Genomic DNA, 23,925 nt, shown 5'->3' on the forward strand with positions numbered 1-23,925 from the left:
TATAACGAAAATTCCATATAATCTAGCACAAAAGAAAAGATAAAAGTTAACTTAGCTGTCATCCCAAAAGCGACTTGAATGCCTGGAGCAAGTCATCCTTCAGATCCTCCCAGTTCTCTAGCCCAATGCTAACTCTCAGTAGCTTTCGGTCAACCTTGGAATCCGATAAAGCCCGCCACTCAATCAAAGACTCAACACCGCCTAGACTAGTAGCATGTTGGAAGAAGTGAAGCTTAGATGGCAAAGTCTTTGCTAACTCCTCATTGCGCAAGACAATGGAGAAGACTGGACCAAACCCATTAGGCATCTGCTTCTGCAACCACGGCTCATCCTGCAAACTAGCATGGTAAATCCTTTGTACAACCGACTGAACGACCGACTCCTCACTACCCATAGCAGGAGATGAGACTTGCATAGCACCATGAAGCCAGGAAACCAACCTCGCCGAATTCTGGCTAGCCCGCTGAACCCGCACCTCCAGCGTGCGCAAACTCCGGATCCCGAGCCAGCTCTCCATATTTCCCATCACACTTCCAAGTGCAATTCTATCTTCAAACAACCGCTTCGTCCAATCAGCACGCTTTGTACCAAGCACGCCACAGAGCAAATCACTATGTCCACCGAAATACTTCGACCCAGAATGCATGACGATATCCGCGCCCCAGAGGAAAGGATCCTGCAAACTAGGCGGCGCAAAAGTACTATCGACAATGAGGAATGCGCCGCGCGAGTGGGCCTTGCGTGCGTATTCCTCGATGCTGAACGCTGTTCCCAGCGGGTTGATGGGTGTTTCTAGGAGGATGACATCGCCAGAGCCTAGGCTTTCGGCGGGACAGTCAAGAGCCAGTTTTTGTAGCCCGGAAAGACGCGATATCACAGCGATAACTTCGTGGCTGCCGTGGTATCCCTCGCCGACGGAGATGTGGCGCGGGTTGAGAAGTGTGAGAGCGGCGTGTAGGGCGGCTAGTCCAGTTGAGTAGCTCACTGCATTCCCGCCTATGAGAGATGAGAGAACTGCTTCGAATCGGGTTGCGTTTGGGGCAAATTCACGGGAATAGACATAGTTCTTGCCGTTGAACTCATCCTAGATGGGGATGTTAGCTGGGAATATGGCTGTGTGTTGGCTTGGGACGTACCACTGGATCCTCGGATGGGATAAGTTGAGCTGGGTCATCAGGATATCTGAATATTGTAGATAGATGGATTGGGGGTGCGACATCGGTCACTAGATTTAGGCCACCATCTGCATGCAACGCTTTGGTGGAAGAGTGGGCGTTATCAGAGACCATTTTGCTTTCAGGATCCTTGTGAATGAGAAAATTGAGGCCGAGACGGTGTTTATATATATTTGCTGCTCTTCCAACGTTGACCTCTCACTTTCATGGTATGGATTGAGACCCACTCCCGATAACTTCCTAAAACGGAAGTTAACGGGAGCATAGAAAGCGAAGCCCGTAGAAGCCCTACAAAAATCTAGTTATATGAAATATACCTAATATTATAAGAAAAATCGGTTTCAAAAATTCAGCCTCCTACCACCCTTTTCTGCCGTCTACCTTTAAAAACTGAAAAGTGGAAGAAAATATCTAAAGAAAAGACTGCTAAAAAAGACTGCCAAAGGCATAAAACATGGAAGTATGAGATATCTCAAGACAACAGCAAAAGTCTGCCGTAGTCAAGGTCACACAAATAAAGCAGCTAGAATTAAGAACTTAGCCTATATTTGTCGGGCCTCTATAGGTGCCTACAACACGAGCCGGAGGATTTGAGCCTTGCCACCTTGACTAGTCCTTACGCCGAGACTTTCGACTCTGAAGACCTTTTGCAGTTGTAAGACCTACGGAGCACCGAAGATATCGATTCTGCCACAATACCCGATAATGTTTGTCTGGGTGCTGAGTATCGATCCCCCGGTTTTGGATCGTGCGACTTGGACCCTGCCGTTATTGTTGGCCAGCACCTTCAAGCTATCGGTTCTGGAAATCACATCCGGATAGGGGACCTTCTAGGCAATGAAGCCATTGATCCTGCAATCCTAAGCGATCATGACTGCCCTGATTCTGAGCATATCCAAGCAATGGAGGATATCACTAGTATCGCAACATATCTGGACGAATGTCCTTCGAATTGCTCTCGCTTCCCGAATCAAGACCCGTCTTTCTAGCGCAGAGGACACTAAAAAGGAGACGGTGGATCATGATAGCCAGTCCTCCAAAGTACAGAAATTTCCACCTATAGGGAAGAGAAAAGCAAACAATTGTTCCTCTCGGTCCATTAGAGGGCCCGGTCGTGGAAAGAACGGTTCATTTCCTGCTATTCGTGCCCAATTCTCAGCCCTTTCAGTTGAAGACCGGCTACAGTTCCTCTCTTGGCTGTTTAAGAGTGCTATATCACACCACATTTCTACGCGTGCCAACACAGATGCCGCCTCTGTATCAAGATCCATTCCGAGTCAAGACGTGAGCATCTCCTGCGACTATCCAAGCTCAAACACCGAACTAGTTGATGTGCAACCTACTCCTACGAGGAAAGGCCTACCGTGGTCCGTGGAAGAAAGTCATTTATTGGTGAAGCTCAGGGAAGAACAGAATCTCGCGTGGTCGGAGATGACGAAGCTTTTTGCACAGAAATTCCCTGGAAGGAGCAAAGGGTCCATACAGGTGTACTGGAGCACGACGCTCAAGAAACAGCGTTGATCTTTGGCGGATGCCACGTAGAGAATGCCATCTTTATCAACTATGCCATACCCTCGTCTCTCGCGTTTAAAACTACTTCAAGAAAGGTGGTGAACAGTAACTTTTTACCACCTCCAGCCCCCGGTTTTAATATCTCAATCAACTCGACCTCCCCAGTTGATGAAAATAAGCTCTAGTCCATAATGGAATCGAAGGGACACACCTCCAGCATGTCCATGTGGCTTTGGACTAGATCCCAATGCGGGCTTTCAACACGTCCTGCTCCGTCCGTACGATTGCGAAGGTGTATCCCGGCCAGGGGTCGGAAACCAATATTAGTAATATTGATGCCTTAATAAGCCTGAATATTTGCCGGCAGAAAATATGAATACATGAATTACCATAACAGAGCCCTTGGGAGAAATTAAAGAATTCAAGTACTACGAATTCTTTAATTTCTCCCGAGGTCGACAATCCTGGTGCCTCAAGAAATAGGCACAAATATGACGCTATTCGCACCTATACAAATCCTGGAATTCCCTTATTCCTGGGCGTTGAAGTCTTCCCACTGTGTACTCGTCCCCCTCTCTTTCACCACTTGAAGCTCCCCTCAAGATAAAATATACGTCCTTGTATTCCTATCGCCGAGGCTGACTCCGAATCTCACGTTTATAAGCGTCGAGATTGATCCGTGGGCGTATGGAGATGGTCAGGGGTATTCGGATTGATGAGGATGGATAGCGATTTGTACGGTCGGGATCGATGAGGACAGATTGGCGATATGTATGGTCGAGGGGCATTGAAATCGTCGAGAATATGGTATAAGAGAGGCTTCACGCCTAGGAACGGGAGGGTTGGAATATTTGTATTGTGGGAATAGCTTCAATATTACCCGGGAGGGAGGCTTCCATTTGAGGGCTTCATTTACAATACACTGTAAGAGCGGTGCCAAAAGGCGGTATATAATCAGGCATAATCAGGCATCATAAGGCACCAATATTAGTAATAATTAGTTTCCGACCCCTGGCCGGGATACACCTTCGCAGTACGATCCATCTCTTTGCGTCTACACCATTACTTTGCAAAATGCCTCTTTCTCAAGAAAAACGAATACAGATGGCAAGTACAGCTTACAGAAGCAAAAAAGTTCGGTCGAAATCAAGGGCTGCTGCATTATTTACCGAAAAAAAGAATCATATATCCTCAATCAAAACCTCGGGATATTCTAATCCGCTTCAAGTTTCAAGTATAGATTGTACTAGTATGGTAACGCCGGTAGGTGGAGCTCTAGTAATTGTTGCCAGCCACCAGCCAGAGCTGACCCTGAATATATGCATGGAAGTCTTTGGAAGCGCATGGATACTTTGAAAATATGCCGGCGCACATATCTACAACCTTCTGTTCATACTCGCAAGCGAGCTGCTTTAGCATCTCGAGAGCTTCCGGTGCTTCTACCTTCTTTTCCTTCATGAGTATGACTACTCCGCTCATAATCTTCATTTGGTGTTCTGGACCGGCGTGTAGAGCTTCTTTATGCCAGCTCCAGTAGTCATTCGTCAGAGCGATAGTTGCACAAACGTACCAGAGGATCGGATTGGCTAACTCCACCTCTTCCTCGGTAACGTCTAATTCCATAACAAAGCGCATAGTAGGACCGCATGGTCTGGCAAAGAGTACTCTCATCAGCTGATTGAAATTTCCCTGTCTCTTTTGTTTGATACCGACAGAAAGAGGAGTTGATGCAAGACATACCGAATACCGATGTTCATGGCTCGATAGAGAATATACTCCTCTATAGTGTTGAAGTAGTCGACCGTATTAGAGTCAACATTCAGGAGCCAATGTCGCCATTCACGCAAAATGGGGAGTGCGCGCTTTTTGTCGATGGTCAAAATGTTCTTAAGGAATGGGATGGTCATCTTTTCTATTGCAGAAGCATTATGCTGTAGCCTGATATTCTCGTCCTCGATTGCAAATAGCTTGTCAAACTCTTTGTTCAGCGTCGTATGAGCCTGCTTTATATAAGCCAATATTCTCATGGTGCCATGGCCTATTTATCAGAAGAGGAATTACCTCGTAGTCCGTTATGGTGTCCGCTTTGTCTATAGAAAATATGTTAAATAGTCCATCTGGCTGTCTAGGCGTCTGCTATCACTTACTATCAACGAGGAAGAAAAACTCAGTGAACCACAAGGCGTACCCAAGACGCTCCGGCTTTGCCTCGGGGTAAATCGTACTGTCCCAGTTTCCTGCGATTGGGTTACTATTTCCGTGACGAGTCTTCGTGAGCCTATCGCTAAAAGTATTCTCCTATTGCTCGAAAATCTGGTCTGCGACTAGAGTAGGTTGATATCTTGATTGAAGTGAAGTGTAAGAATCTGCGGAGGTTGATATCATTTTATTCTCCAAGGGCTACAACTGTTCACCGTATCGGTTACGACACTACTTGATGCCTAATCAATTAACAATTGGCATAAAGCAGACTTTCGGGGCATTACTCTATTCAAGACATAATATTGGTCCTTTGTATCATCGACTTAGTCCTATATTATGATAGTTATTCACTGTGGTTCCGCAGAGTTCCGACCAGGGTGGATACATGCGCGATGGTTTGAGTTACTCACCGCAAGTATCCATATATAAGTGGTGATAGGACTAGATCTCGACAGATTCTCCAGGCCCGGTGTACGTTGGGGACCGACCCAGAGCAATGGCGTCACTCAATCTTATTGGTGGTGATCAGTGGGGCTCATTCAGGACTCCTAAGTCAAAATAGGAAGGCGGGGTCACCCAGCTGACCTTATCCAGCTGGCAAATATCACGCTTTCACAATGCCATTGAAGATTGGTTCCACTATAAGGAATCTCAGAATCCCTCAGCTATCACCATTCATCTTCCTCGGTTTCGAAGGAAGGAGAAGACACGGGCAAACCATGATGGGTGAAAACGCAACAGGAAAGGATACCGGAAATGAGAGGAACAAGAAGTGGGAGATGGCATTCACGGCCCGGATGAGGCAGATTGTCCCTGGTCTCTTTCTTGGGAATGTTGAGGCATCATACAAACGGGACCTGCTTCAAAAAAATCGTATCAACACAATTGTCTCTTTTACCGATGCTCGGTGGGTATGGTGGAACACTGCTACAAGAGAGGCAGGTATTCCAGAGCATCGTCACAAATAGGTTCAGTGTATAGACTCGTCAACGCAAGACCTCCTTGCTTATATGAGCGATATTTGCGACTTTATCGACCAAATGGCATCTCCTGCTCTTTCCTTATTGTCCTCTTTGCCTATCGACCACAAAAATACTACGAATAATGAGCTATATAGTGCACCTTCGGAGGCGATATTAGCCCACTGTGATCTTGGTATATCACGCTCGCCAACGATCGTTGTCGCCTATCTTATGCGCAAACTCCGTATCCAGAGAGTGGACGTATTGAATTTTGTCCAATCCAAACAAAAAGTCAAACCGAGCCTGAATCTTACTCGTCAACTTCAAGTTTGGGAGGAGGTTGGATATCAAGTATGGGAGAATGAAGATAGGACTGTCCCGAAAGCGCCATACAAAGCGTTTCTGGAAGATCGAGCTGCCCTTTTGGAAAAAGGGGGCTAACCGGGAATGAGCCGCTCGCACCCCAGAACCTTTAACGTCTGCATGGAGGAAAGGTTTATCCAGCATGATCTGCCAAAAAAATTGCATCCCAAGTGGGCGGTCAAGGGGCGGCTGGACGTCCAAAGTTACGGGTGGAAAGGCAGCCGTTTCTGGCCTCAAAAGCGGTCATTTTCGGCGTCAACCCCACAGGTCCTCATATTCTAGTTGTAAATCAACCCTATATCTGAGGTATTTCTGAAGTTTCCCCGAGGTCTTTCATTAGTTATGGATAGGAAAAAAAGGCAGCTAGCGTGTCGATGAGGTGTTGGTGAGGTTTCGTAAGCTTTCGGGGCGTACCTATTCATCCAGCTGTTTCCTTCGTTTCTCTCCTACAGCAAACATTTGAATCTAATCATGCCTCGAAAAGCCTCATCTTCTTCGCAGAAATCCATATCTTCGGGCCTATATCGTCTTATCCCATGGGAACATATTCGTCTCCAGAATCGTTAAGTCCCTCTTCGGATGGCTGCCCAACATCCAAATTTCCGGCCACTATATCTCTATCTTCAAACTTGCTCAAAGATCCCTCCCTACTCTTCAATCAAGTATATCGGGATGCAAAGGAATGTTTAAAAGAGGGTCAACAGAATCAGTTTTAGGCACGTTTAGCAAAGACAGAACAAAGATATAGGCAGATTTCCCTCCCCCTACCAAAGGTTTCTATTGGTAAAATAAGCCGGAAAGAGGTTCAAACTGCGTTTCGCCTAACCCGCAATCCAACGGATAAGGCCTTGTAGATACACCCCTATCCAGGAGCCCCTTTCCCACAATATACTCGTAAGTCCATTCCTTCAAAGGTACTTCCCGGCTAGGTTATATCCCAATGGCCTACTATTTCTCACACATTGTCCCGCTTATACTCAGTTGTGCTAGGTCAGATAGCTGCAGTAACCTTGTGGCTATATACTGATATCTGATAGTCGAAATGTTAGAAATTATTCAAAGAGTCAGCTAGTGCAGCGCTCAAAAGGAAACAGCAGCACGATCAGTTATTGATATTCTCCTATACTCAGTGCTGGATCAGGCCTCTGCGTCTAGCAATCATCGGTAATGGCCCCTAAACCTGGAATATGAAATATATATGACCTCTCGAACAATCCTGTACGACACGCAACAGTATAGAACTAGCGGGCGTGCAGACTATACCAGAGGGTATAGTGAAACCTGCGCAATGTCAGAAAAGGCTATCAACCTAGTTATCGTCGAAGCAAATAAGGAGGGTACGGTAAGCACTAGAGAAGCCCAATTCCTGGGATGCATGGGTATGTATTTATAGACTATGTCTAAAACTACTTTTCTAGCCGAACCATTTTCTCCTACTCCGTAGATTTGCGCAGATTGACAAATACTACTAGGGGTTGGCTAGGTAATTAAATAGTTAGTTAGTTAACGTATTTCACCACCGAGTGGCCACAACCACCGAGTGGCCACCCCAACCCTACATATTAAATTTAAATGCATTTTTCTCAACCAAAACTCCATTAAATTAATTCAACTAACTAATTGGTCTATCTGGACATGTTTCTCTTCTATGCCCTGGCAATCTGTATATTCCACATCCCCGGGGGGGCTTTGTACGTGGTTGTAAACCCGATTCTCTAGGTATACCGGCGGCGGGGGAAGGTGCTTCAGTTACTTCCAGTTGCTGTATAATTAATACAGATACTTCTTGAACTGAGAGGCCTTCTTCGGCGGGTATCTGCCTTCGGGATCGAGTGCGCTTTTGCTTCTGCTTCTCGTTGGCGGCGCGTAAATCGCTTACTTCTTTCTTAAGAAGTGCGGCGGATTGTATAGTGATCTAGCACGCCTTTAAAACCTGGTTTATAGCGGAATTGAGAGGACTTAGAGGGCTCCTTAATCTTATACGAAGCAATGCTTTAATTGACGAAGCTTATTTTTATAATTAGACGTAGTTCGAAGGGGTTTTTGGATCCCAATCACTACCCCGGCTCGGAGGGGGGGTCGGGGTTCGAAGACGAATATTAAGCTTTGAAATCACTCGATCGGGTGCAAAAGGTATTAAACCAACTGCTCCGAAGCTATTTTTAATAGTCTCTGATTTAAAAGCTTTAATTCGTATAAGTAGGTATACTTCGAGGAAGTTAAGTTTATCGACATGATTTATCCTACTCCGTATTTTGAATTCAATAAACCGACCGTATACACGTTTTAGTACCGCAAAACAGCCGATATCGAGAGGTTATAAAAGGTAAGAGGAATACGGAGGTATACAAATTGGTATAATACTATTTTGTTCGCAGATTTCGTCGAACTTCGGTGTTAAATAGCTTCCGTGACCGTCGAGTACTAGAAGCCGATACCTCCCCTTCGTACGCGAAGAAGTCGAAGGAATAAAAAGCTTTTCGAGCCAACGAAGTCCAATTTTATCCGAAGTCTAACCGTTAGGGCTTACTTCAAAGCGCTAGTTATTCGGGACGCTTTTAAACCAAGATTCGAGGAAGACTTTACCTTTAAAAATCACACACGGAGGAAGCACCCAGCTAGAAGCACCCGTATATTCAATTACTGTCACCCACTCGCGAGTTCCAGGTTGTAAAGTCTTACACCGACCGGTTATATCACTTCTCGTAATAACCTTCGCGGTCGCGGTTAATCCTAACGCGAAACCGGTCTCGTTAAAGTTATAAACATTATCGGGGTCGATTCCAAATTGAAGGATCGTCTTTTAAACTAGATTAAACCACTCCCCAATGATTTTAGGGTCTTCGTATTTCGTACGCTCGTAATTATACCGTTTCGAGAATCGGGAGGAGAGGAGAGGATATCGTTTCACGAATTTCGTAACCCAATTTTCGCCGACCGAAAGAACCGGGGTAGTTCCACGTTGTTAAAGAAGAAGATCCGCTATTTCTCGTACGGAAGAGGGCCGGGGGGCTGCTCCACGAGAATCCATAGAGATAATCTATTTTTTAAGAGATTCCTCTTCAAGTTCTGTCAATTTATACGAATTAGCGCGAGAAGTCGCGCGGTCTTAGACGCCGCTAAGGCGGCGGCGGAGAGTTGAACGTAGACTTCCGCAAAGCTCGAAAAGCCCGAAACCCGACCCGACCCGACCCTCAAAAGGGTCGGGTTTCGAGCCTAAGGTCAAAGCCCACAGCGAGTTTCGGGCTTTAGGCTTAGGCCCACAGCTCGAAGGGGGGGGCCCCCGAGCCCCCCCCTACGACTAAACAGTGCAAACATACTAATTTCTCGTGACTGCACAAATAATACAGGAATTCCCAGTAATTTTGAGTATTTCGATTACATCGTTCACTTCAAATTCAATAAATCGTTGATTCGTTCACGTATATATCAATATATTATAATTAAATCCAGTGTAAACTAATAAGACTGATATATATCATCCTCTACATACTTCCTTTTCCTCCCTAATATACGTGGCTGAGTACTATAAATTGGTAATAGAGGATCGCCAGTATCATCATCACCAGTATTATCATTATCAACATCAATCAAACCCCCCGAGCTCTCAGGCTGTTCTTCTGTATCACTAATCTGTTCAAATTCAACATTATTAAGCTTATCGTCCTTTTCCTCTCTTAATACTTCGATCTCATTCAAAGAGAAGAATCGTTTAAGCTCTTTTACCTTATATAATTCAAGGTCAAATCTTAAAGAATAAAGAAATAGCATCAACTCTTCAATAGTCTCAGACTTTATACGACCGCGGCGATAATAGTAAATATCGCGAGCAGTGTTAAATAATCGTTCTATACCTACACCAGTTGCTGGAATTGCAAGAATATCCCGCGTAAGCGAAGCAATCGCAGGAAAGCGACTGTGGTTCTCTCGCCAAAAGGGTAGCGGCTCAGAATCAACAATATCTATATAGAATTAGTAACGAATATTCATCGAAATAAGATCAGAAGAAGAGTATAACTTACCACTATCAAGATACTGGGTTATCTCGTCACTAACCGGCTTCGCTTTAGGTTTCTTTGGGCGAAGCAGATTATAAAGAGCTGTGCTTAGCCTTAATCTAGGAGAGGAGACTAGTAGGCCTTAACTAGTAGTATAACGCTCTTAGTAAGGTAAGAGAGTATCTTAGAATAAGGCTCGATATTTATCACGCTATTCCTTCGTCCAATTATCGGAGAGAAAGAATTGGAACCTATTATCTAGCGCCAGTATAGTACTAATCGTATAAAGGTAATCACGATCATAATCTGTCTGCGAATAGTACTTATCAAGCTTCAATCGGCCAGCCTTAAGGGAGGAAAGTATCTGTTATTTCTATAGGACACGCTTTCGTTGAAGCTGCTTGATAGACTTCTCAAGGTACTCAAACAATATATTGTAGATCTAGAATACTAGATATACAGTTATATCTCGAGTCTTTGAAAGCGTAAGAGTGTATTCGTAGAATGGCTTTGTGAGATAAAGAAGGTAATCGATCTGACGCTATTCGTCGTTATTAAGTGCTATCTCCTCGCAGTTATAGTCTGTACAGAATATACCAAGGAAATCACGGAGCCTCTTTGCCCGGCGAAGCATAAGAAACGTTGAGTTCCACCTAGTCTTTATATCCTGAAGTGGTATAAGTGCCTACTCTGAGGGCTGAAGACTAACAAAAGCTTCGCGACGTTAGGGACTAGCCCGGATATAAACAGCAAGATACCGTACCTTGTTCAAAGTATAAGATATACTGCGATTTTTGCTTTGGGTATTTGCTTTCGCGAGTATTGATTGGCGATCAGACCATTTAGTCTCAGTAGTATTATTTAGAGGGACTACTTTCAAGCGATTAAGAAGTTGGTTCAGACTCAATTGGATAATATATATAAGACAGGGTATTCGGATAATATAAATATCGCTCGACAATACCTATTGTAGCGAGTCAACAAGGGTCTTGTTATTCGATATATTATCCGTAGTTAACCCAAATACACGATCCTAGATATTGTAATCAGTAAGTATCTCTAAGAGGACACCACTTAGATTAGCACCAGTGTAAGTACCTTCGAGGGGTTTAAACCTAAGAAGCACCTCCCGGTAGGACCAATCAATATCAATAAAATAGCCAGTAATAGCTATAAATACTTATCCGAATAGTGAAGTCCAGCAATCCAATACAATTGAAATTTTTGTATCTACTGGAAGTAGTTTAAGTGTAGAGTGTTAACGTTCTTTTACACGAGCAGATAGTCGACGTCGAACTGTATCAGCAGAGGGGATAGATAGTAGGCTTAGGGCCGAGTGTGCTTGTGATATTATCCGTCGAAACGTTAGATATTCGATAAGGTAAAAGGGAAGTCGATTAATCGTGATAAACTGTAACAGATTGTCCTCCTAAGCTACCTCGGAGAATGGCTCTCGGATAGTATTTTCCTATTTTAATTATATTAGTGGTACGAACCGTACTAGAGGGATATCTATACTGTTAACTGAATAAACTTATCGAGTCGCCCTCGTTGCTGATCTCCACTTATAGCCCTTTTATAGGTAGAAGTCCGAAGATACCTAGTTATAGTAGTTGTACTATAACGCGTATCCTTCCCGTTCGTATCTTTTTTGGCTGTATAAGGATACTTAAGGATCGCAGAGCAATACTTATATATAACCTTTGGGCTGCTATCGCTGCTATAGGCTACCTAGGTAAAGTACTCCCAGATATATAAAAGATGATTTGAGTGCTATACGACCTTACCCTTTGATCTATAATCAGTTTGTAACCACCACTCTACCTATTCTTAGTGATTTATTCTATTATACAAGAAGTATAACCTTTTCCGATCGGGTCCGACACGTTCAAATCGTTTAAGCTGGGGGAGTAAGGGAGGGTCGTCTAGTCGAAGAAAAGCCGGTACGGAGATATTAAAAGTCTGTTAGCTTATCGATAGTGTAGCTAGATAATTAGAGGGTATAAGGTAGGATAAGTTATCGTAGTCACCTCCGAATTGGGATGATATAAACTCGGACTACTGACTTTAGGATATCGCAGAGTTAATAAAACCTATAACTGTAAGGGCTTTTAAGAATCTATAAAGGAGTGTTAATACGTTACAAGAAGCTCGACTACCTAGAAGTGTTACTTAGCTAGTTAAATCAATAATCGATAGATCAAAATAGAGGGTGATAACAGTAATAGATAATTAGTTAAATTGTCTATAATAAGTGGGACCGGCTCGAAGAAAGCCTATAAAGCTCGAAAAAAGCCCACAAAGCTCGAAAAAGAGCCCGTAAAGCTCGAGAAAAGCTCGTAAAGCCCACTAATAACCCGTAAAAAGCCTATTCCCGGCCTATTCCTAGCTCGTTAGAAGTTGATTTTCCTCAAAATATTTCAACTGATTAGCTATAAGAAATTGTTAAACATAGGTAGCTTATCCAGAACCATTAGGACTAGCAATCTAAAATGTTCCTAGAAATCATAAAGGCATAGACTTTCTTTTTATATAAAATTTGAATAAGTCAAGCCACTTATAATTAGTATTGATCTAAGATTGATACTCGACCATAAAGATATACATGGTTCCCAGTACAGAATATATATCTCAGTATATATCAACTTATAAGCGTAGAACATTTCTAACAAATTGATCTATATAGTTATAAAGCTTAGTTATTATACTAATATATCAAAGATAAACATCTATTCACTAGAATTTCTAAATATTTCACCTTCCTGATTATGATAATAGAGTAGAATTCTATGTTTGAACCAAAACATGGGTAAAAGACTGTCATTTATTTGGGTGATTCAGCCATTTTATGAACGCCAAGACCATGGTTTATGCAATTTCGAGCCTAGGGGGGGGGGGCCCGACGAGCCCCCCCCCTTCGAGCCGGGGTCCGGGTCGAGCCCAAAAAGTTCGACCCCCAGCTCGTTGAGGGTCGGGTTTCGAGCCCGGACCTTGGGCCCAAAGTTGGGCTTTGCGGAAGTCTAGTTGAACGCGGCACATTGAAAGTGCGAGCAGCGAGAGTAATATTACTGATATCTCTATTTTTAAAAGCCTAGATAGCTAATAAAAGCCTACCCTCTTGCTCAATTGAATTTTTCGAGCTTTGAGAGCGAATTGGTGGTATAGTAGGTGGTTAAAGAAGAAGGGATTAAATTAATTAACGCGTTTTGGGTAGGGTGGCCACTCGGTGGTTGTGGCCACTCGGTGGTGAAATACGTTACATAGTTAACTAACTAACTAGGTAGTTCCAAGGTAGACGGTGGTAATTATTAGTAAGCATTTACTCACAGGTGGGCAGACGGGTGTAGTGGACCTACCTATGTTGTAGGTAACCTTCTATCCATGGATGGATGGATGGATGGATGGATGTTCCAGGTACGGAGTACTAGTTCACGAGTACCTACAATATTTAGGTAACCCTGGAATAACTAATTGGGTATAGAACCCTTAATCTAGTGACTGAGTGAGGTGAATTCATTAAATTGTGGTTTGCTTGACCAGGTGACTACTTTGTAGGTCATACCTACATAAGGTTGTGATAGCCACGTTTAGAATCCTCTAGTCAAGGTAATGGGTGTTGCATACCTAAGATATGTAAGGACCGGGTCTGGTAGGTAGATATTCAAGCTATCTAAGCAACCTTGGAACATGTGTCCCATAACTTCCAAGGTTGTGTATTCAAACCGATCCCACTCGTTTCTCGGCCCCTTCGGCCTTTCCCCCTCACATCTTCTCTTCTAACAACATATCACGCCAAAATGCCTCCCTCGGCCCAAACAGTAAGTCATCATGACCTACTTTTCTTTTTTCTTTCTTTTTTATCATACGCATTTCATGATCGGGACACTTCCCCAAAACTTTGTTACCTAGAAGCCCCCAAGGCTACCCCGCACTGCCTATAAATGCATCTCCCATGCGCGTCTGATGCAGAAACCAAACTAACACAATGGAATCAAAGACCAGACTAGTTTCCACCCTTCGCTTACTTATCCCCCGTCTCCGTCTCCTACAGAAGAAAGACACAGCTTCCTCAGTCGTCCAACGCCGCGAACTCTCCCAACTCCTCAGCGAAGGCCGCGACACATCAGCGCGCATCCGAGTCGAAAATGTCATTGCAACCGATATCGCAGTGGAGGTAATGGAGATGGTAGAGCTCTATTGTGAGCTGTTGCTAGCGCGCGCAAACGTGTTGGATCAAATGGCCTTCAGCGACCAGGGGACCCGCGCCAGACTTCGCGCCAAGGAATTGCTCAAGAAGCGCACCCAAGAGCAAGCTGTTGCTACGGCATCAACCACCGCACGTGTCAAGGGTGCTGGGGAAAACACTGGCTCACTATTCGGGTTCTCTTGGCTGGGAGGAGGAGCGCAAAAGAAGGAGACTGAGCGGGCTGCGCCCATAGCATCTGGTAGCGCGGATGACTCTGATGATGGGCTTGCGGATGAAGATAATCCCTACATGGATACTGCTCTCGACGAGGCTGCGACTGTGGTATTCTACGCTTGGCACCGCTTTCCGCATGAGGTACGCGAATTCACTATGCTCCGTACTATGCTGGGCGAGAGATACGGCAAGGAGTTTATGACTTTGGCGCAAGATAATAAGGTCGATACTGTCAAAGTTCCTGAGCGGCTTCTAAAGAGCTTGCGTGTGCGTCCGCCAGGACAGGAACTTGTCGAAAGTTACCTCCGAGAGATTGCGAAGGCATACGGCGTGGAATGGTATGGAGCTGAAGAAGAGCTGGGCAGTGCGCCGCCAGAATTTGTGGATGATCTTGGTGATGGTGGTGATGGTGATACAGAGGAACCGCAATTACCGCAAACCCCTGGCAAGCAGCAAGGGGACTCGGCGTTGAGGCCGAATCTATCTGAAGCGAGACGTGCCTCGGAGACCAGCGAATTGACCAAAGCTACACCTCCACGTGGACTCGCTGCAGGTCGAAGTCCTGTTAGCGTTGCACCGCCAGCTCCCAGAACGGACAATCCCAATCCCAGAGTCAAGCTTCCTGGCACACAAGGGAAAGCTGCTGTTGTCTCAAAGGAGGATAGCTCTAAGAGCAAAAGTAACAACAGCGGGATACCCGAGCTGGATGAACTGACACGAAGATTTGCGGATTTGACCAGGAGACCATGATTAAGAAGCTCGGCGTCTCAATACCCATCGACACTCGGCACTCAAAGTCTTGATTTTAGCTATTTTTGATGTTTCATGTTTCATTTCCATTGCCTTTGACTGAGATTAGGTCGAATGTCTTGCTTCTAGCCCTGCATAACACATCACATGTTCTCATTTCAAACGACTTGTGTTAATTGCAATTGACTCGCTATCCGCGAGATGCCAGATTGCGAATGAGACCAAGCGATTCCCCAAAGATATGACCTGTCATTTTTAATGCGGGAACGACGACGTTGGGTACGTACTTCAAACGGTTGAATGCACACAAATCCGAGATACTGTTACATTTTAATTAACACAGCTCCACTCAATAGAGTATTCTAAGAAGACCTATCTCAATGTATTAATTGGGGATAACGAGAACCTAAGAACCCATACTAGTGCACGGAGTACTCCGTAGCCAATCTATAGTCCAACTAATAGTCTACCACGTGATAGAAGCAAGGCACACGACCCTTCTCCAGAGCTGTGGGTTTGCAGTTGCCACCTAAGTGTTAATTTATATATTACTTTAAATATCGAATTTCCCCCAATATTTAACGCATTGAATTAGTGCAAATCGGAACCCCGTTGGAACTACATACGCACGGGACCCGCAAAACCCAATCGCGTCAATACACCTCCGCCCCGACAAACGCAAGCTATGACACAGACTTAACATGAACTCCGAATCCCCTACAAATCTGACCGTCCCCCTCAGCTAGCAGTTGCTAGATACTGCGACAAATCCCCGGTACCCCGAACAACACTACCCCCAAAGAAAAGGCCCAAACACATACTATGCCGGTCTATATGCTCCACGGCTTCCGCTGGCCCCGCGCTGGTTTCACGGGGATCCGCGTATACATCGTACTCCACAACCTGGAAGAAGCAGCGGCGGAATACATCCAGCAACCGCTGACGACAGAGCTCCTCGCAGAATCCTTCCACAAAACACAATCTGACCTCATAACCCGCTTGCCAGAACTGTCTTTTATCGAACAGTATGACCCCGCCGATGAGGGCAGTGCCACTGTCAGCCAGGACCATGCGTATATTTCAACGCGGGTTCTAGAGATTCCAGAGGATGGGAGTGGTGGTGCCGGTGGAGAGAATATCGAGGATTGCGTGGAACAGGGCTCTGGGTTGACGGACGATCAGACGGCCGCACTGGAGGCATTGCGCGATCGTCTAGCGCCCGGCGAGAAGATCGGATGGTATCTTGTTTACAATGGGGATCCTGAACGGTGGTTCCCTGATTCTGAGGATGAGGAGGACTACGAGTCTGAGGACTCTGAGGATGAGAGCCAGACTCAGCAACAGAGTGAGGCCCAGAGCCAGAGGGAGAGTAGGAGTAGTTTTACAGAGACTCCTAGCCCGCAAAGCTATACAGTATGTTGATTTCTTTCTTTTATTTTCTGTTTTACTTGGAGAGGAGTTTGCGGAATTCCCCTCGGTCTCACTCACAGCTACATGCTTGCTAATGGAGTATTTCTAGAGTCGTCTGACGCGATTCTGGAATCGGATGAGCTCGGGATGAGAGCTATGGCTGGGTGCTATGGAACATGGCAAATCATATCGACTTATTCCGTCACTAAGCAGTGTCACTCATTGCCTCGTTGTTGCATGTGTTACACCGGGCTGTGATGGGAGCTTTTAACGAATTCTACGCTTTATGTCTGTTGATACTCTATGTTTTGCAAATATTGCTATAATAATTCAATTAATATATTGGATGTCCAATGGGAATTGAATTGCTTGAGGGTTTAATTAGAATAATTTGATATCATTTTCTATGCGCTTTCATCTCACCTGCATCTCAATGTACATATGTACTTTGTATAGAATCCGATCTGGGCGGTGAGTTCAGGCAATATGGGAGGGGAGCTTCGATAACGGGAACAGCGGAGCACATCCAAAGCTTGTCGCGACACTCCCCCCGAGTGGTTATAAATGCTGACCAGGTAACATCCTGGCTTTCAATCGCAATGGTCCTCTCATTTATCCTGGTTCAGAATCGCCAGTGGGTGGCTGTCCGCTCCAATCATTTTCGATTTCGATACTAATGACGGTATAGGGGGAAGACGCGCCTGGCAAAATGGTATTCACCGTACAGTGTGAGTGTCGCCGGAAACCCATAAGTCAACCCATAACTGGGAATTTCAGCTGACACTGGCTTACAGGATGAAGAGAAAGTTAAATTGAAAGGCGAGGTTCGTTAATGCAATACCACCCTTACCCGCACTTGCCCCGAGGTTCCCATCCAACTAACCACTGACAACCCTCTAGGTCCATCGCCTCGTCGCCCCCCGAGATCAGAAATACCAGTCCAACTTTGTTGAGTTTCGCCGGAGTACCAAGGTTATCTACCGAAGATATGCTGGCCTGTTCTTTTGCGTCTGCGTCGATGCGAATGACAACGAACTAGCCTATCTCGAGGCTATCCATTTCTTTGTCGAAGTGCTGGACCAATTCTTTGGCAATGTGTGTGAGCTGGATTTGGTCTTCAATTTCTACAAGGTGCGTGCAAGTCGCCGGGAACGCACTGCTCGGAATGAACCAGGGCTGGCGTGAGATATCGGATTTGGATGGACCGTTATATACTGACCATATATGCTGGATTGATAGGTCTACGCTATCCTAGACGAAGTCTTTCTCGCAGGCGAGATTCAAGAGACAAGCAAGCAGGTCGTTCTAACGCGATTGGAACACCTGGATAAGTTGGAGTAGAAGTGAACCGTGATATTCGGATTCGGGAACGATATGGGACCCTTATCGATTACGGAGCCGACTGCATTGGACAATCAAATCAAAACAGTCATTTGCATGGAGTTTCAGGTGTATCGGTGGCTTTCAGACAATATTAGTGCTGTTCATGTTCATATTAGGGATTATTCTGGAGATATCAAATCATCAGTATACTTCTTGCCACCAATTGGGGCCAGTATCGAAATCACGGGCCATGCGAGTACGCCGTATACAGTTCTCTTTCTAGTCTATATGCTCATTACAAAGTACAGATGAATAAACCTTTAAGAGCAAGTGTCGCTTTATCATAAGGCTTGTAAGGTAAATGGAATAGTATCCGAGCAGGATATTAAGCTTTACAGATGTGCAAATCAACGCTTTTTAGGTTATTCGAGTCGATTCTATGTAAATTCCATCTATAAACGTCTTATGGTAGAGCGGAAACATGTGCGAAGCTTGGATATATAACGCCTACGAGCCGCAGCTTCTCCCTCCACCTTGAGGCTTTTAATTCCTGGCATCTGATAATGTTCTATATTGCTTTACTCAATCTCTAATTCGACTCTATTTTTCTTCAATCGTAAGGATCGCCTCCTGCTCCGTGGGCATGCTGTGATTGCCAGGACTGAGACAACGAAGCTGACAATCGGGCTAGTCAAACCAATCTGCACATTTGGTTGCCAATGCCAAGCTTTCTCGTATTCTCTTTCTGTCAGGGAACCCGGAGTCCTAGCTCATAATTTGGAATATAGCTGTGTTGTGATCAATTGCCGAAAACACTGCCGGCGGATGTCTGGCGGATGTCTGGCGGAGACGGAATAGGCGCTTTAAGGTCTAATTAGATTGCAATATTCAGCCTGTTTCCATTTTGTGGAGGAGTTTCCTAATTACAAAGATGGCTTGGTGAGGTGATCATAGCTGTCGATGGCGAGCATTGGTCTAAGAGTCTTGGCACAGCACATTTAAGGAGCTCTGTCGCTGTTGATCCTTAAAAGGGTCTGTCCTGCTGAGAATTCTTCTTCTTTTTCGAACTTACTACATTCGACTCGCGCAAAGGGTCTATTTCCCTCTAGCTTCTATCTTACTCTGGTTCTATCTTGCTCTGACTTCAGCAATGCATGTTCCAGGTGCTCTATCATGATGGGTTCTTCGGAACAACCCCATCCGTTATAGGCCGACTATGACATCGTACCAGCCGCCCACACAGCCTCACAGATATCTGCTCAGTCTTTCTAGACACGTGACAAAGCCCTGATCGTCCGGCACAGAGTTTGCAAAGTACGATTCCCCGAATGGAAAATATCTCAGCAACATCGGGACGATCACTTCAACTGTGACAATACCGATGCCTGACAGCACAACCGCGGGAATCCTCATAAACCGGACGCCTGTACCCCTGGTGATGAAAAACATGTGAAATTTGATTTCCAACATGCTCAAGGCCAACTCCCCCTTATCGATACTTTTGTTCCCGCGACATATCAAACATCTTTCCCATGATAGGCAGTGTGGCCCGTCGATCCAGGAGAAGGGCTCATCGCGACCGACAGACTAAAACTTTTACATACTTTCCGCAATGTTGAGGGTAAATTGGACTGGGCTTGGCATGTGGAACTCGCAACTACAGCCTCGAACGAGCCAGATGCAATCAATCTGACGGAGCGGGGGCACCGGGCTCTTGTACCCGGAAAATTTCCTGGGCGATACAGCTACAGCTACGAGATTGATCTGCGTGGAACACTGTGGGTCAAGCTTGTCAGACACAATTCCGGCCGTTTTAACTGTCATGTGCTGGATATGAGATGGCATACAGAAGCACAACATGCAGGCCCATACATGGATGAGTCTACGACGATGGGCCTGCGATGTATGTGATGCGCCAAAGCATGCACCCAAATATGCACAGCCTTCAGATATATGAACTCTCCACAAGTTCAAGGTGTACGCGTTTTCATTTCAAGCTCCACCAATGACCAACACTACATGGATACAAAGTACGCCACAAATTTGGTCGTTCGAATTTCGAAGCGTACGTGGATAAGTCTTGGCAAACAATTCCTGGTAATTTTCATTACCGAAATTCCCGACTTTTTTGCACATTGGCCGTACCATACAGACTATACCATACACGACTCCACAAAAACGTTGACCCCCCTGACAATCCTTTGACATCCCTTTGCGTCAGCCAGTGACGCTGTGTCTCTATGCGCTTGCATACATTGTAAACAATATACAATGACTTTTCAAAAGGTACGTGCCCGGGCGTCTTTTGACGGATTATACAACTTTGCATACACTGGCGCTTGGGTCTTGAAACTTGTCCAAATAGGGCACCTTCAGAAGTCAGGAATGAAGGAATTGCCAGCCAAGACTCGAACTTAATGGGTGGACACATTGCCACTTGCGGGGAGATGTGCATATTACTTTGGAAAAAGTGGTTCGAAACTCGTCATTGGCACTGCCACTATGAATGTCCACTATCGTTGTATCTCCCTTGATCAGTTCAGGTCCGAGGTCTGGAATTTTTTTTTAGCTGATTGTTTTTTATTTTTTGCATTTATTCATTCAATCTCTCCCTTATCTCCATATCAAACTCTTAAAAACCCCCCTTCCTTCTAAAGTTTTTCTATAAGTCTTATCCTTTCTTTATCCAGCTCTATTACTTCCTTTCGTTTATACTCTATACTTCTTCCCTTTCTATAGAAGTTGCAACTATATTGAATTACAATTGAGCTTATAAACACCCACCATGTCACTCATGCTCTCTGATAATCTGGCTCCCCAGCCCATGACCGACATCTTCACCGATGATACAAACATTGACCGCCGACAGTGCCACCGCACAGTTCCTATGAAGGTCCTTGCTCTGGGTGTTGGTCGTACTGGAACTGCCTGTAAGTATGATGTGCTGGCTGTGTTGCATTGGACTTGGTGTATTGGTGTTGTGTATATACCAGGTCTGATGGGAACGAGAAACATATAAACTAACTATTATTTGGTAGCTCTCCGCAAGGCTTTTGAGCGATTGGGCTATGGCAAGTGCTACCATATGATGTGCGCAAGCGTTGAGAACCCGCCTGATTGTCTGATGTGGCACGATGCCCTGAACGCGAAGTACGACGGAATCGGCGAGTTCGGCCGCAAGGAATGGGACCAACTTCTGGGTGACTGCCAGGCCGTCTGTGACTGGCCTGCCTGTGCTTTTGCAAAGGAGTTGATCGAGGCCTACCCTAATGCGAAGGTCATTCTGACCACCCGTGAGGTTGACTCGTGGCACGCGTAAGTAACACCGATATCTTATACATCTGTATTTCTGGTATAAAGGACATGATACTAACAAACCAATAGCTCCGTCATGAAGACTGTCTACTGGCGTGTCTCAGACCCAGAGCACAAGTTTGTGTCAAACTTCAGCTGGGCCGCCGGCATGTACTACCCCATGCTGAACAAGTTCTTTGAGACATTCTTCCGCGGTGACTTCCCCGGAAAGGGCAAGCAAGTCTATGAGGATCACGTCGCCCAAGTCCGCAGCTTGGTTCCCCCCGAGCGTCTGCTTGAATATAACATTAACGATGGCTGGGCCCCGCTCTGCGAGTTCCTCGAGGAGGAGGTCCCCGACACCCCCTTCCCTCGTGGAAACGACATGGCCGACTTCTACAAGCGTTGCAGCACCCGCAACCGTCACCAAATGATGAACGCTGCCCTCCAGGCCGTCACTATTGGCGGTTCGCTGCTTGCCGCTGGCTTCGCTGCTACTTTGGCTTTCAAGCGTTTCTCCCCTCGCTAAAACTATCGTCCTTGCACATTTCGTTTTTCCTTTTTTTTCATATTCCCCACATCTCATATTTTTGCTGGCTGCAGTGTGCGCAGGCGCCTCTGTGTTGCCAGACCCTCTGGTCATTCTTGTTACCTATTTCTGTTATCGTTGGGACAGACTACTGCATCTATCACGTCGATCTCTGATATCCCTTGTTTTGGTCATCTTCATTCTGTCATAATTGATTCAACAGAGACTTTTGGGAGAACAATCCGGTAATAAAACAGTATATACTATTTCTTTGATTTTCATCACCATTCCTTATGCATAATCTGTACAAGTATGGCACAATCACATCAAAAGCATCTCCAGCTTTCCAATCGAGGGATAAACCACTGAGTACAAGGGAGCCGTTTTCCTAAGGCACTGTGCTCATCATGCATTGCCCTGAGGCAAGGGGCGCCTAAAAACTTGGCTCAAAAAAGCCTCACCACCGACTTTTTCAATATATCGGGATCAAATGCAAGGCGCACATGAAATAGAGCAATACAATGTACACCAGCTTCTCAAGTCCAGCAGGTCGTCCACACCTGGTCCCAACATTGAAGTTCTTTTCCGCTCCACTCTCGTACTCGTACTCGTACGAAATAAAGAGAAAATGTACGTATGTATGTACCAGCCACACTTCATTCGAGAAGCGCTGTGGAGACTTAATGACTAGTGGCTTGGCAGTGAGAAAGATATAATGCGGTACACACAATATTGAAAAATACGTATATTGTTATTTACCGTTGTACTTTTTACATTGGAATTTTGTACTCACACATACTAGGCGGTACGGTATATTATGGTACAAAAATGTCGCCCACTTTGTAGGTCCCACTGGAACAGACAAATAACCGATACAACTCCGTGCTTCTCTTCCTTCCAATAAAAAAAAACAATTGCTTGTTTCATTCTAGGCTCGGGAGCGGACCCTGTTAGAAGGCTTGAAGGCTCTGATTAAAATACAAAATATGTACGTAATACAGACAGGATTGGTTTGGCGTACGTGGACTAATGACGCCTCGAGTGTTTCATTGTTCGCGGATTATGTTGTAGATTATTTTGGAATTGAAGAGTCAGAAGGCCCAGTGTGAGCTTTAATATTTGGGGCGGTGATTCTGGGAATTGCACCATGTTGGAAAAGAGGTATCAACTGTGACCACGGATACTTATAAGCCAGCCCTCTTTGGCTCTTGTGCGTGCTTCTCACACACAGTTCCATTCTTTCAAAATGTTACCTAAAGGTCAAATGACATGTGTGGGACGACAATATCCATATTGTTATAAGATTCTAAACTATGCTTCTAAGTTTCCACATGCCACTAGTTAACATTTTAGTCAAATCTAAGATGTACCAGAATAGATGTTACAAGATAGCCTGCGTAGGCTCTGACGACGCACTATGGGCCAATGCGGTGCCTGAACCGATACTCCCCCCACTTTCAACTGGCACACGCAGCAACCAATGCATTTTCTCAGCCACATGCACGTGGCTTTTAGCTTTGTCAGAGTGCCTATCCAGATGGAGGCTTCGAAATCGGATGTGTCGGGCCCTCCCGGACAGGATAGTGGATCCAGCTGTCTATCTAAGTTTGGCTAATGGGTAGGTAGGTGTTCGTCCACGGTCTCGTCCCCGAGACACGTTCCAAGGTTACGTGGCCGAAGCGTCGGACTTTTCCTGAGCCTTTAGTGAATTGAGGCTATCGGGTTTATAGTACACGTACGATCTCGGAGCTATGGAGTTCGGGGCTTGTAAGCCGCAGCCACATTGCCTTAGTCTGGCAGCCATGACGCGGCTCCTACTAAGTAAGAAATACCCGTACCGTCACACCGTTTGGGACATGTATTTGGGGGGAAAGAAAACAACCAGGTTTTCCGTAGCAATAGCTAGATAATAAACCCCCTCATGAGGGCCTCATGAGGGGGATGTGATCTTTAATCTTGATTTTGCTTGTATAGTATCAAGCCCCCG

At 45.3% G+C, this 23,925-nt stretch overlaps 8 protein-coding genes across 8 annotated transcripts; 6 read left to right on the forward strand and 2 right to left on the reverse strand.

The window, feature by feature from the left end:
* Window positions 1-58: 58 nt before the first annotated feature.
* Window positions 59-1,289, reverse strand: N7479_008367 (putative transsulfuration enzyme family protein; the record flags this gene model as incomplete). Its single annotated transcript, XM_057256061.1, has 2 exons — window positions 59-1,084; window positions 1,137-1,289. 2 exons carry the CDS (start codon window positions 1,287-1,289, stop codon window positions 59-61), a joined length of 1,179 nt encoding a protein of 392 aa, XP_057109923.1.
* A 452-nt stretch (window positions 1,290-1,741) lies between these two features.
* Window positions 1,742-2,696, forward strand: N7479_008368 (uncharacterized protein; the record flags this gene model as incomplete). The annotated part of the gene is given in 3 exon segments (XM_057256062.1): window positions 1,742-1,830; window positions 1,846-1,973; window positions 2,095-2,696. Coding segments are annotated over 3 exon segments (819 nt in total), but the record flags the coding sequence as incomplete, so codon positions are not given.
* A 1,266-nt stretch (window positions 2,697-3,962) lies between these two features.
* N7479_008369 (terpene synthase family protein) lies at window positions 3,963-5,312 on the reverse strand (the record flags this gene model as incomplete). Its single annotated transcript, XM_057256063.1, has 5 exons — window positions 3,963-4,338; window positions 4,428-4,687; window positions 4,749-4,777; window positions 4,835-4,924; window positions 5,300-5,312. 5 exons carry the CDS (start codon window positions 5,310-5,312, stop codon window positions 3,963-3,965), a joined length of 768 nt encoding a protein of 255 aa, XP_057109925.1.
* A 194-nt stretch (window positions 5,313-5,506) lies between these two features.
* On the forward strand, window positions 5,507-5,857 carry N7479_008370 (dual specificity phosphatase catalytic domain protein; the record flags this gene model as incomplete). Its single annotated transcript, XM_057256064.1, has 1 exon — window positions 5,507-5,857. The coding sequence occupies one exon, from the start codon at window positions 5,507-5,509 to the stop codon at window positions 5,855-5,857; it is 351 nt and encodes a 116-aa protein (XP_057109926.1).
* Window positions 5,858-14,197: 8,340 nt separating this feature from the next.
* Window positions 14,198-15,382, forward strand: N7479_008371 (IST1 family protein; the record flags this gene model as incomplete). The annotated part of the gene is made up of 1 exon (XM_057256065.1): window positions 14,198-15,382. The coding sequence occupies one exon, from the start codon at window positions 14,198-14,200 to the stop codon at window positions 15,380-15,382; it is 1,185 nt and encodes a 394-aa protein (XP_057109927.1).
* An 822-nt stretch (window positions 15,383-16,204) lies between these two features.
* On the forward strand, window positions 16,205-16,943 carry N7479_008372 (uncharacterized protein; the record flags this gene model as incomplete). Its single annotated transcript, XM_057256066.1, has 2 exons — window positions 16,205-16,795; window positions 16,902-16,943. The coding sequence occupies 2 exons, from the start codon at window positions 16,205-16,207 to the stop codon at window positions 16,941-16,943; spliced, it is 633 nt and encodes a 210-aa protein (XP_057109928.1).
* Window positions 16,944-17,391: 448 nt separating this feature from the next.
* Window positions 17,392-18,133, forward strand: N7479_008373 (AP-2 complex subunit sigma; the record flags this gene model as incomplete). Its single annotated transcript, XM_057256067.1, has 5 exons — window positions 17,392-17,426; window positions 17,481-17,520; window positions 17,587-17,616; window positions 17,693-17,923; window positions 18,032-18,133. The coding sequence occupies 5 exons, from the start codon at window positions 17,392-17,394 to the stop codon at window positions 18,131-18,133; spliced, it is 438 nt and encodes a 145-aa protein (XP_057109929.1).
* A 2,767-nt stretch (window positions 18,134-20,900) lies between these two features.
* Window positions 20,901-21,938, forward strand: N7479_008374 (sulfotransferase family protein; the record flags this gene model as incomplete). The annotated part of the gene is made up of 3 exons (XM_057256068.1): window positions 20,901-21,045; window positions 21,154-21,430; window positions 21,500-21,938. The coding sequence occupies 3 exons, from the start codon at window positions 20,901-20,903 to the stop codon at window positions 21,936-21,938; spliced, it is 861 nt and encodes a 286-aa protein (XP_057109930.1).
* Window positions 21,939-23,925: the final 1,987 nt, after the last annotated feature.

This window comes from Penicillium vulpinum (genome assembly GCF_028829585.1).
Source record: "Penicillium vulpinum strain IBT 29486 chromosome Unknown utg000003l_segment0_segment0, whole genome shotgun sequence".
Classification (NCBI taxonomy): domain Eukaryota; kingdom Fungi; phylum Ascomycota; class Eurotiomycetes; order Eurotiales; family Aspergillaceae; genus Penicillium; species Penicillium vulpinum.